This window comes from Zeugodacus cucurbitae, chromosome 5 (assembly GCF_028554725.1).
Source record: "Zeugodacus cucurbitae isolate PBARC_wt_2022May chromosome 5, idZeuCucr1.2, whole genome shotgun sequence".
In the NCBI taxonomy this organism is placed as follows: domain Eukaryota; kingdom Metazoa; phylum Arthropoda; class Insecta; order Diptera; family Tephritidae; genus Zeugodacus; species Zeugodacus cucurbitae.
The window spans coordinates 14,233,747-14,246,624 of record NC_071670.1 but is presented as its reverse complement, the minus strand read 5'-3'; the positions used below and the strand labels follow the sequence as shown (position 1 = coordinate 14,246,624).

Here is a 12,878-nt window from a genome sequence, read left to right as displayed (position 1 = left end):
TAAGCTGATGGCATTTTTCTATATTGGCTCTCTTGAAAAATCGACTTTTTTAAGTTGTGACACTATTCAAGTAAATGAGCGATATGTATTAACTTATCTTCTGATCATTCTCCTGCACTAATAAAGTTCTGCCAAAACCAATCATTCGTTGAGCCTACAGCGGGTCTATCAGCTTATAAAACTAAATGGTAAAAATATAAAAAAAACTCATCAGTAGCACCACAATTGTCCGGTACGACCTGTACAACTAATATTTATACTAAATTTGTTTATGTTAGGTAGGGCATACTGCTCTGGAGGTGCTAATCGAAACCATTAATTCAATGATAATCTTTATTTAATATTTTTCACTAATAAATACAACTTTAGTCAATAATTAAATGTTTTTAATATCGTTTAACTTTAGGAATATAAAAATTGTATAAGTATCACCAAGTTCATTGCTACTGCCGTGATGATCTGAAAAAAAAAACATTCAGTACATGACAAAAGCATACATCCAGGCTCACCGTCATTAAAAAGCGTATCTCCAAAACAAAGAAATGCTGTGCCGTCACTTCAATGCGTTGTAGTTGTAACTGAGTGGAGAGTTGATATAACACCAGCCGATATGAGCGGAGTGAACTTGCTGAGCTCATGATTACTATCTTACTCAGTAAATGTGCCATAGTGCGTCCCTAAAAGTATGCAATTGTTGAATGAAGTACAAATAAAGAGTTCATTAAGCGAAACTTTACTAATTTTGTGCAGTTGTCACATAAATAACACAGGTGACAAATGAGCGCGATCAGCGGTAACATTGCAGCCGGTCCAGCAATATAATAATACCGACGCCTTACCAAACCATCCAGGCTCAGTAGAGTCCAATATATATTGCAGGTAAAATCGAAAGTAAAGCAGGTGATGATGCTAAACAGTGACCAACCGGCAAAGCTATTTAATAGGTGGAATGTCCTATGCAGCTGCGTATATATGTCTTTGATGGCTACCAGGCACTCCAGCGAAACCAACTTTTCGTAATTGATGTCCAGCAGTTGCTGCGTTGGCGCCGTACGGTAGGCTTCAATTTGACACAATTTCGCACAGACACACTCGAGATAGTGCCGCAACACGCGCACATAGACGATCAGCTGTATTATACGTAGGCGCATGGTTATAATGGACCAAAGTCCATGCCAGAAATAACCGATGTAATTCAGCCAAATTGAGGTTACAATGAAGAGCGCTAAGGAGGCAAACGACAATGCGGCGAGATAAATTATATGTGTGCGCACAATTTTACACAACAAATGCGATTGGACATGCACGCGCAAGCGAAATTTCAATGACTCTTCAATCTCATCTAACAGCAGGAGGAATGTCTCGTGTTCTGTCTGCTTCCAGAGCGCCTCCATTATTATGAGGAAATTCGTGCATATTTGTGTGGTAAAGATCACCGTTGCCGCTACCCAAGTGAGCATGAGTCCCGGCTCGGAGCCCAGCCAATTCAGACCGTGTATGTAGAGCGCGCCGATGACGCAGAGTAATACGAAGACTTGCACGCGCTGTAGCAGCGCATTTCGTGAGAGCTGTTTAGTTGCGCCCAGCCACGCTTGTTGCGGTATATGTACCGTTGCTTGATTGCTGCTTTTACCCAGATAAACACCGTGCAGTATGCTGTAACGTAGCCACGTATGCAGTTGCCGCTCCATATTGCTTTTGTAGACTAACGGGCGCTTAGTAAAATAAATTTTTCGTTGGAAAATTATGTAGATGTTTCTTCATGCGTATGATAAGAATGTGACAGTGACAGACTATTTGATAGTCTTTCGAATGATAGATGATTGCTTATGTATGACATTAAGGGCTTGAATTTAATCTTGATCAATTCAGCGTTGTAAAAATATTACAAATATAAGTGAGTTGGAACACATATTTGTAAATTTGTAAGGATTGGAACGAAAAGCTGTTGAAAAGAATGTGGTTCTTAAGAGAGTTCACAACTATGATATAACTTGGAAGGTTAGTAAAATAGCAAAAAAAAGCAAAAATATAATAACAGCAAATATTCAATATCATATAGAACAACTTAATTGAAATGTATTAAATCTGTGAGCATAAATATTCGCTCGTCCGCTGTGCAAGTGCAAGTGCTGTAAAAATGATAGTGAAACAATATGAAATGGAACAGCACGTAATAAAATTACTAAGTTAAAAGAAAAACACGGAAACCTATAACAAAGTACGTACAGATATTTAGAAGAACGATGTTAAAGTGGATCTGTAAGATAGAATCCCTACATATATATATTGACACCAGCTTATCTGAAAATACCAAAAAATTTAAAAAAATAATAGCAAGGAAAAGGATGTAATGGAAAATTAAGAAAAATTTAAAATAGAAATAAAATATAAAAAATAATGCTTAAATAAATGTCTTAATATTTATTTTTTATTTATTTATATTATTATTATTACGGCATTTCCAAACTAAATATTTTAAATATTTAGAAATTGTATAATTATCACTAAATAGGCCGCTGTGGATGAGCAAATCTACAAAGAAATTCCATTAAACAACACACAGATGTTTAATTGAAGTATACCTCCAGGCTTACCGACATAATCAGACGTAAATTCAGTGTAAAGAAATTTCTTGCCGTCACCTCGATGCACTGCAGCTGCAGTTGTGTAGAGAATTGTTGCAGGAATATGCGATAAGCGCACATGGACTGTGTGGAGCTCACAATAATTATGCGGGCTAGCAAGTTTGCGATCAAGCGATCCTGAAAGTATGCAATAAAAATATTTAAATAATATGATTTTTTTTTGTAATTTTTTGCGTTCGCTCCAATTGCTTGCAATTATGGCACAAATAGCAGAGATGGCAGATGGTAATAGTCATGGGTAAAAGCCACCAAAAGCACGCCACATAATAATTGCGACGTTCGAGATAACCCTCCCAGCTGAGTAGCGCCCAGTACAGCGTACAACCATAGCAGCTCAAAAGCTTTGTAGAGCAAGTCATAGATTTGCTTAATGGCAAGAAGACAATCGAGTGTCTGGAGTTTCTCATAGTTGATATCCAAGAGCTGTTGGCTAGGCGCCGTACGGTATGCAACAAGCTGTTGCAATTTCAAGCAAAGACACTCCAAGTAATGTCGCAACACACGCACATAGATCAGCAGCTGTATTAAGCGTAAACGCATCGCTACCGCGAACCAAATGGAAGACCAAAAGTAACCGATATATTGCAGCTTAATAAAATTATACACAAATATGAGCACACAAATGGCGGAGAGCCAAAGCATAAATCTTAACAGCTGACGCACATTTGGCAAAAGCCAATCCAATCTGATATCCTGTTCAGTCTCAGGCGCAATGAGAACTCGATTTCGTGCAGCAGACGCAAGAATGTCTCATGCTGCTCTTGACGCCAGATGCCTTCGGCCGTCATGAGTATAGTCGAGAGCGCTTGCGAGCTAAAGAACATTGTTGCCACGGTCCAGCTGAGCATGGTGCCCGGTACGGGTTTGCGCGACAACAGGCCGTTCACATAGAGCCCACAGAGCCAGGGCAGCAATGCGAAAAGGTAGAGTTTCTTCAAACGCTGCAGTGAAAATTTAAAACCGTTCCGCGGTAGCGCTGCGTAGAGACTTGTTGTCTGTGCTGAGTTGTTGCTGGTGTCTGGCGTTGAGTTCATATAGAAGCCGAAGACGAGCGAGTAGCGTAGCCAAGCGCGAATTTGCTGTTTCATTTTGCGTGACTTAGTGATGGAATACTAAATAAAAGTTTAGCTCCAGCTTAGTGAAGTTGGTAGATGCCTTGCAATGAGTCGTCGACATCAAGATAATGATTACAGTGACAGCTGTAGTGCAGACATGCAGATTGGAAGTGCATATTTGCAGACGGTTGTTGTTGTTTCGGTTGATTAAACATTTTAAATCAATCAACTGACGCTCTTATTCGTACACGTGTACTTAAAGCAGACGATAATAACGGCATATGTGTTTGCATGTGATCTAAGGATTATTAGTTTATTAATTGAATCTTTCAATTTTACAACAACGCAGCTTGTAATGTTTCTTCTGATATTCAAAAAAGATTTAAAAACCCTATAACCGTCAGTAGTTTGTTCCACACTGTATAACTCACAGAATACAGACTTCGAAGCATTCGATTTTTAATTGCATATATTTTGGTTTAATAGAGGCCTGAGATATCGGCGTTAGACTCTCTAACCAATCTACCTAATGAATTTCCAAGCCACTGTTAAGCAGATCATCACTCATAGGTATGGGTTCAGAAGAGAAGCTACCAGTAACTGTCTTGACTACAGAGTGGCCGAAGGATTTGATTCTGATATCAAAGGTTTCAAATTTTTGAGGTTAGTCGATATAACCTATAAGGCCTTTTAGATATGTAAATCGTAATGCATGTACACTTGTTGGATTGATGTTGTTGTTAATGTTCTCTTGAGTGTATTAAATATTTGTATTAATGGAGTATACGTACAATATTCATCAGTCCTTCGGATGAGGTTTGACTCTTGTTATACATTTACCAAAAGAAATAGGAGACAGAGTGAAGGTAAAATTTTTCAATGCTTATTTAACAAATTTTCAAAGAATCTCTCAGTCTTAGTTCTTAGTGGTAATTGGTTCTTACTACCAAAATTCCCATACCTTCCAAGCTATATATGCTTCGCTTTGTTAGATATTTATTGAATTTTTATTAATTTATTCATTATTATTATTAATATCTCTTGCCAGCTTTCAAGATAAGCCCTCCAGCTCAATCTCCAGGCAAAGAAATTGCACCAGTATAACAAAATTTGTTGATGTCACTGAGAAAATCTATGAAAAAGAAGCGTTTTTTTTGTAAAAAATTTAATATAATTTTAAAAGCATACAGTCGCCAGTAGACGCAGTTCTAAGACGAAGAAATGCTGTGCCGTTACTTCGATTTGTTGCAGTTGTATTTGTGCAGAAATTTGTTGCAGGACCTGGCGATATAACGGCAAAGGCTGATTGTATCGCATTACCTTCAGCTGGTTTAGCAAGAAAGCGATGCGACGCGCCTACAAGTAGGCAATTATATTGAAAATACAAACTTCTGAAGCGCATATAATTACCAAATCCTTGCATCTACCACATAGAAAGCACAAATAACAAACGATCGCCAGCAACGGTAGTAACGCTAAAGGTCCCGCCATATAGTAGTAGCGCCTATTCGACCAACCATCGAGACTTAGGAGCGTCCAGTAGATATTGCAGCTCACATCAAAGATGTAACAGCTGACAATGCCAAATAGTGACCAGCCGGCGAAGGAGTTTAACAAATGAAATGCGCCATAAATGAGCGTATAAATCTCCTTGATGGCCAACAGTGACTCCACCGATGTCAGCTTCACATAGTCAATGTCCAGCAATTGCTCCTGTGGCGCCAAGTGGTAGGCAACTATTTGACGCAACTTCGCGTGGAGGCACTCGAGGTAGTGTTGTAATATGCGCACATACAACAACAACTGTATGATACGTACACGCATTGTTAGTATGGACCAGAGTCCATACCAGAAGAAGCCGATATAGTTCAACCAATGCGTGCTGATGACGAAGAGCAGCCAGAACACGAGTGAACACACCACAAAACAACCGCTCAGGCAGCGCAAATCAGGAAGCAATGCGCTCTTCTGTACATTCAGTCGCAAACGGAGCTTGAACGCGTCTTCGATCTGCTCGAGCAGCTGCAGAAAGGCGGCGTGCTGAGAGCGTCGGCACACGGTTTCCATGAGTATCAGCAGATTGGTGAGCACTTGCAGGCTGAATAGAACGACGCTGGCCACCCAAGTGAGCATTAGCGTTGGCAGGCTGCCGCAGTAGTGTAGGCCGTGCACATAGAGCGCGCAGAGTGTTAGCGCTATGAGGCAGATGTAGCAATGCTGAGGCGGCAGCAGGTGTCGTGTGGCGCTTCGTCGGCAGCTGCTTGAGTTTTTTGGTAGCGTAAGTGTGGTGCGTGTCACAATGAACTCTTGCTTGAGTGGTCCTCGGTAAATACCGAAGAATGTGCACAAGCGCAGCCAATGCCGCAGTTCGTGTTCCATTTTATATTTCAATTGTGCGAATGGTTCGTAGCTTTGCTTCAGAGTTGGAGACAGGTTGAGTGTGAAATATAGCGTGAAAGCAAATATTTGCTAACAGATTATATCTCGTTTTAAAATAAGTTAATTAAGAGTATTAGGGTGGTTCCAAAATTTTATGATAATTTTACATTTTCTTTGTTAACTTCGAATACTTATAATTTTTTTGTTTTTATAGTAAAAGTGTATAAAATAAAATTAATAATATTTTTGAAAATTGAAACATGCAGTATTCTAAAAATATTATTGCTTTAAAAATATTTAATTTTGACAGCAGGTCCTATTTGATGGGATATTCATGTCGTATAGTAATTTTAAGTATTTATATAGGCAGAAAGTAAATAATTTTTACTGTAAAAACTTCAACATGTAGTCTAACTAAGTTACAACTACAGTCTGTAGTAATATATGCCGATATCTATGAGTTACTCATACGTCTAGGTTTTCCATTTGTATTTAATTTTATAATATTTATAATAAATTTGATGTAGCGTAGTAGTGATGGTGATGTGAAGCTTAAATCGCAAATTCTGAATATATGTAAAATAAAAATATGTATTTTTTGCTTATTTTTTTACATTACATCTTTTACGTTTTAAGATTACATTAAACTGTACTCAGAAGTTCACAAACTGTCCTATTATCACTAGATAGGCAGTAAACGCTATAGAAATCTGAAATAATGCAAGCAATTATTATTTTATTCTTGTCCGTCCTAACAATAAAGTCTACACGTAGGCTTACCGACATGAGTAACGACATATCTAAAATGAAAATCTCCTTGGCGGGCACCTCAATAGGTTGCAGGTGCAGTTGCATGGAGAACAGTTGGAGCAAGAGGCGCTAACTTTGCATGGATCGTGAAGAACTAATGATTGTTTTACTTAATAAATACGCGAGTAAGCGATCCTAAAAGTATGCATAAATTTTTTTATAAGAATTTTCAATCAATTAGATAATGGTTAGGTAATTAATTTGACCTTCAAAAATTCATTCTTCTTCTTCTTAACTGGCGTAGAAACCGCTTACGCGGTTATAGCCGAGTCCACAACAGTGCGCCACGCATCTCTCCTTTTGGCGGTTTGGCGCCAATTGGTAATACCAAGTGAAGACAGGTCCTTCTCCACCTGGTCCTTCCACCGGAGTGGAGGTCTCCCTCTTCCTCGGCTTCCACCAGCGGGTACTGCATCGAAAACTTTCAGAGCTGGGGCACTTTCATCCGTTCGAACAACATGACCCAGCCAGCGTAGCCGCTGTCTTTTTATTCGCTGGACTATGTCTATGTCGTCGAACAACACATACAGCTCATCATTCCATCTTCTGCGGTATTCGCCGTTGCCAATGTTTAAGGGACCGTAAATCTTCCGCAAAACCTTTCTCTCGAAAACTCCTAGTGCCGTCTCATCGGATGTTGACACCGTCCACGCTTCTGCACCATAAAGTAGGACGGGAATGATGAGGGACTTGTAGAGTTTAGTTTTTGTTCGTCGAGAGAGGACTTTACTTTTCAATTGCCTACTCAGTCCATAGTAGCACCTGTTGGCAAGAGTGATTCTGCGTTGGATTTCAAGGCTGACATTATTATCGGTGTTAATGTTGGTTCCTAGGTATACGAAATTATCTACAACTTCAAAGTTATGACTGTCAACAGTGACGTGGGAGCCAAGACGCGAATGCGCTGACTGTTTGTTTGATGACAGGAGATATTTCGTCTTGTCCTCGTTCACCACCAGACCCATTCGCTTCGCTTCCTTATCCAGGCGGGAAAAAGCAGAACTAACGGCGCGGGTGTTGTTTCCGATGATATCAATATCATCGGCGTACGCCAGGAGCTGTACACTCTTGTAGAAGATTGTACCTTCTCTATTTAGCTCTGCAGCTCTTATAATTTTCTCCAGCATCAAGTTAAAGAAGTCGCACGATAGCGAGTCACCTTGTCTGAAACCTCGTTTGGTATCGAACGGCTCGGAGAGGTCCTTCCCGATCCTGACGGAGCTTTTGGTGTTGCTCAACGTAAGCTTACACAGCGGTATTAGTTTTGCGGGGATACCAAATTCAGACATCGCGGCATAAAGGCAGCTCCTTTTCGTGCTGTCGAAAGCAGCTTTAAAGTCGACAAATAGATGGTGTGTGTCGATCCTTTTTTCACGGGTCTTCTCCAAGATTTGGCGCATGGTGAATATCTGGTCAGTTGTTGATTTTCCAGGTCTAAAGCCACACTGATAAGGTCCAATCAGTTTGTTGACGGTGGGCTTTAGTCTTTCACACAGTACGCTCGATAGAACCTTATAAGCGATGTTAAGGAGGCTTATCCCACGATAGTTGGCGCAGATTGTGGGGTCTCCCTTTTTGTGGATTGGGCAGAGTACACTGAGATTCCAATCGTCGGGCATGCTTTCTTCCGACCATATTTCGCAAAGAAGCTGATGCATGCACCTTATCAGCTCTTCGCCGCCGTATTTAAATAGCTCGGCCGGCAAAAATTCATTAATAACATATAATTAAGCCAAAATTATATCCTAAAAGTACGCAATATTATATATTTGACATTTAGTAAGATTTTTATTTTGGTCATGCTATTCATCCTAAGGGTAGGCCACGTTTACATTTTAAGTTAAATATTATTCGTTAGTCAAAGACTCACCAACTGCTTGCAGGCATCACTTAATCGACAAATATGCCACACCATGGCAATCATGGGCCAAAGCCACCATATACCCGCTATATAATAGTACCGACGCCTCAGATAACCTTCTAAACTCAATAGCGTCCAATATATATTGCAACTGATGTCCAGCATATAGCAAGTTATAATGCTGCACAGCGACCAACCGGCGAATGCATTCACTAATTGAAACGCTTCATGAAGCAACGTGTAGATTTCCTTAATCGCTTGCAAATATTCGAGCGTTAACAGCTTTGCAAAATCATAATCCAGCATGCGACTGTCGGGCGCCGTGTGGTATGCTAAGATTTGACGTAATTGCTGCAAAAGACAGCACATATAATGCTGCAGCACACGCAGGTAAATCAGCAATTGTATAATGCGTGCACGCATAGTGAACGAAAACCACAAGCCATACCAAAAGAAGCCGATATATTGTAGCCAGCATGTGGTTAACAGATAGAGTAAGAAACCAATTAGAGAAGTCGCCAGCAAATAGTATAAGTGACGTCGCAAACTAAACACAAATTGCTGCTGATCGATGGGCTGCCACAGGCGCAGCTTGAAGGCGAACTCAATGCGTTGGAGCAGCAGCAGAAAGGCTTCGTGTTCTTGCTGTTTCCACAGCGTCTCAACGATGATGAGCACATTCGTGATGGCCTGTGCGGTGAAGAGTATGGTCGCCACCAACCAGGTGAGCATGGCATTGGGAACGCGTCGACGCCAGTATAAGCCATTTAAGTAGACCGCAGTTATCCACAGTAATAAGACATAGTTGTAGCAGCGTTGTAGACGATAGATGAGCGTTTTTAATTTGTGATGAAATGCGCCTCTTTGTTTCGTGCGCGCTCTGAATAATCCGGTGGTTTGCTGGTTTTGGACGTTATGCGCGTTTTGCGTTTGAATGCCTAGAATTGTAGCGTAGCGAAACCAAACATACAGCTGTCGCTCCATTACACGTTTAAATTAGTTCGAGTTGTGGCTGGCGATTGCATGCTAACATTAGTTATTATTAAAATAAATATTAGTTATTGATATACTGACATGTCAGTGTTAATTGATTAATTTTCCACTCAGAGATTTTTTCATAGTATATGTAGATTGTAAAATTAAGAATGAAAAAGAATGAATGTGTGGAAAAAAGTGAGTTGCGATAATAGCTGACTTTATATAGAAGCGCGAAGAGAAGTTGCTCTGGCAGAAATTTAAACAGACGGAGTACTAATTAGTTAAAATTTCGTTAGGAGATTAATATACGAGACACAGCTTAAATAAATAAGGAAAAGCGTGTTGTCCAAGTATTTCAAATATCTAATTGGAATTTAGTTTCAGAATATTTTCGAAGAGACCGCTTATATTATTGATGATGATATTGTAAATCAGCACAAGTTGTCCGAAATCTGCACAAAATTCATAGATTCGACTATTATTTTAATTTTGTTAGATTATGAACTTGTGATATTGGAAAATCGAAGTAAGTAAGCTTACCACTTCAAATACCAAAGCTTTTAGGTTGAATCGCCTAAATGTATTCAACGATTTCGAAATATTTTCATCATTTACAACCACTTAAAAAACGAAAAAATTAGATTTGATTACTATTTCCTTGATGATGGCCCATAACCTCTAACCTGATGTTGAGTTGCGTGAAAATATGCATTGTTTCTCCTTAAGAGGCAGCTCACACTGAGTACAATTCTTCGGTTTTATAAATGATTGCGGTTTCTTCAATAAGCTTGCTTCGAAGAATGTTGGAAAGCTCAGATATTAAGCATAGATTCTACTAGGTTTTGGTTCACGTTATGTGTTTCAAATGGAGATAGTAAATCATTTTTTAGATAATATGTTAGAAGGTCAGTTACTTTTCCAAAAACTTTTTTAGAGATTTGCCATTTAAATGCGACTTTTATTATTATTTTTTTTTTATTTAAATAAACTCGCCTTTCTTCTAAAAGAAGTCTATTCAAAACTGCAACAGTATTACCAAATGCATAGCCATGGCGGTGCAAATCTGTTGAAAGAATTAATTTTTTTTGATTTCTTAGGCAATTGTGTAGCATACATGCAGGCTCACCGACATCATGAAGCGGAAATCCAAAACACAGAACGTATGCGCTGTCACTTCAATACGCTGAAGCTGCAATTGCATGGCGAACTGCTGCAAAACCAATTGATATGGACGCGTTACCCTTTTCGAGCTCAAGGATATAAGTTGGCTTAGCAAATGCGCCACAATGCAACCCTATAAGTATGCTTATCAGTTTCAGTGCATGTAAAACACAAATCTGTAAATACCATTTGCCTGCAATTATCACACAGATAACACAAATCACAAACCAACGCTGTGACCGGAAAAAACCACCATATTTCTGCCAAGTAATAAAAGCGATGACCGTGAAAATTGTCAAAGCTTTGTAGGAGCCAGTAGAAATTCGAGCTCAAATCAAATATATACGTGATAAGAATACCGTAAAATGACCAACCAACAAAGTCATTCAGCAACGCGAAGGTCTCGTAGAGCTGCATATAAGTCTCTTTGATGGCCAGCAAATGCCGTAGCGTGCCGAGCTGACCATAATCAAAGTCCAACAAACGTGCCTCCGGCTTCTTGCGATAAGCCACCAGCTGTTGCAATTGTAAACACAAACCACTTAGGTAGTGCCGTAAAATGCGCAGATAGACGAGCAGCTGTAGGATGCGCACACGTATGCTGCATATAAACCACAGACCCTGCCAAAAGTAACCACTATATTCCATTAATGCCAAAGAGGACAGCATGAAAGGCAAAATGCCGAGCGCAGATAATGCCAGGTGATAATTTAGCGAACGTTTTATTTGCCACAGCAGCGTTGTGCTCTCAACGCGCCATTTAAACCGCAACCACAATGACACCTCAATCGTTTGCAATATCTTGAGGAAGTCAGCGTGTTGTTGTTGCTTATACATCACTTCCATTAAAATCAAAGCGTTCGCGAGGAAACGTGAAACGAAAAGTATAGTTGTTACTATCCAGTTGAACTCAAGGCCCACCGGGTGCGTGTGCCAACGGAGACTGCATGCGAACACAGCGCAAATGCCGAAGGCTAGCACACAATTATAGCCACGCTGTAGCCAGTAAGCGCTTACAGCCCTATCTTTGCCGCGATCCGTGCACTTTGTAGCGCTCACGTAGATGCCAAAGAATACGCAAATGCGTAACCAAGTTTTCAATAGTTGCTCCATCGCGCTGCAATTGTGTCGCTGCGGTGGCTTCGTGTGAATAGTGAGCTAAAATAATAAGTGAGTGATTGTGTTATTTACAGTTGAATTGATGACCTCTTGCATTATTGATTGGCGTGAGATAATGAAACATCAATTAAAGTGGATTAAACTTCAAAGCAGCGCAACTGATGGAGAACGTCGAAGGAAAAGGGTTTATCTAAATGTAATAAGACCTTGAAACTAGTAAGGTAGCGCTAAGTTAAGGTGAAACCAAGTATTGAAAGCTTCCGTTTCGCAACTTGTTCAAACGTTGAGGAGCTTCAAAAGTTCAGGAGGTCCAAAATTTAAATAAACTTTAAAAAAGCGTTGCCACTTCTCGAAAAACAAAAGCTAAAGTAAATATTATATAATGTGTGGTATAAATAAACATTTGAAGCACTTGTGATGTATGTGATTAGCGTTGAAATGGTTTATCCGGTTTAAGCACTTAGTTAACATATCGTCTCCACAATTAATAATTAACATTTTGTTTTACTGCTAATTTACAGTTACATAAATATAATATAATAATGAATTGCTGTTGGTTAGTCTCGCAAAAAGTCGAGAACGGTCAAACTGATCTGGCTAATTTTAGTCTTGAAATATTCGTGGAAGGCCAGAAGGCAGATTAGAGAGTGAGGATATATGGAAAAATTGCGAGGAAGATAATAATAAGAGAATTTTATTCGGGTTGACAAGAAAAATATAAAAAGAGAAAACAAAACAAGTAAGGAAGGGCTAAGTTCGGGTGTAACCGAACATTTTATACTCTCGCAATTTATATATTTAACTTTATTTATATTATATAATACACAATTTGACCCACCTATTCGTCATATATATTGTATAAAGTCC

At 39.4% G+C, this 12,878-nt stretch overlaps 1 protein-coding gene and 1 pseudogene across 1 annotated transcript; both read right to left on the bottom strand.

The window, feature by feature from the left end:
* Positions 1-308: 308 nt before the first annotated feature.
* On the bottom strand, positions 309-1,764 carry LOC128922286 (putative gustatory receptor 39b). The gene is made up of 3 exons (XM_054232230.1): positions 738-1,764; positions 510-677; positions 309-459 (listed from the first exon to the last, which is right to left on the bottom strand). The coding sequence occupies exons 1-3, from the start codon at positions 1,689-1,691 to the stop codon at positions 403-405; spliced, it is 1,179 nt and encodes a 392-aa protein (XP_054088205.1). The 5' UTR covers positions 1,692-1,764; the 3' UTR covers positions 309-402.
* Positions 1,765-2,478: 714 nt separating this feature from the next.
* Positions 2,479-3,736, bottom strand: LOC128922346 (uncharacterized; annotated as a pseudogene).
* Between the last annotated feature and the right edge of the window lie 9,142 nt (positions 3,737-12,878).

Excerpts from the sequence above, each read along its gene's own strand:
- LOC128922286 (XM_054232230.1), bottom strand. The coding sequence starts at position 1,691 with ATGGAGCGGCAACTGCATACGTGGCTACGTTACAGCATACTGCACGGT. Across the intron at positions 678-737 it reads GTGACAACTGCACAAAATTA|GGACGCACTATGGCACATTT; the intron begins GTAAAGTTTCGC and ends GCATACTTTTAG. Across the intron at positions 460-509 it reads AGATACGCTTTTTAATGACG|ATCATCACGGCAGTAGCAAT; the intron begins GTGAGCCTGGAT and ends TTTTTTTTTCAG.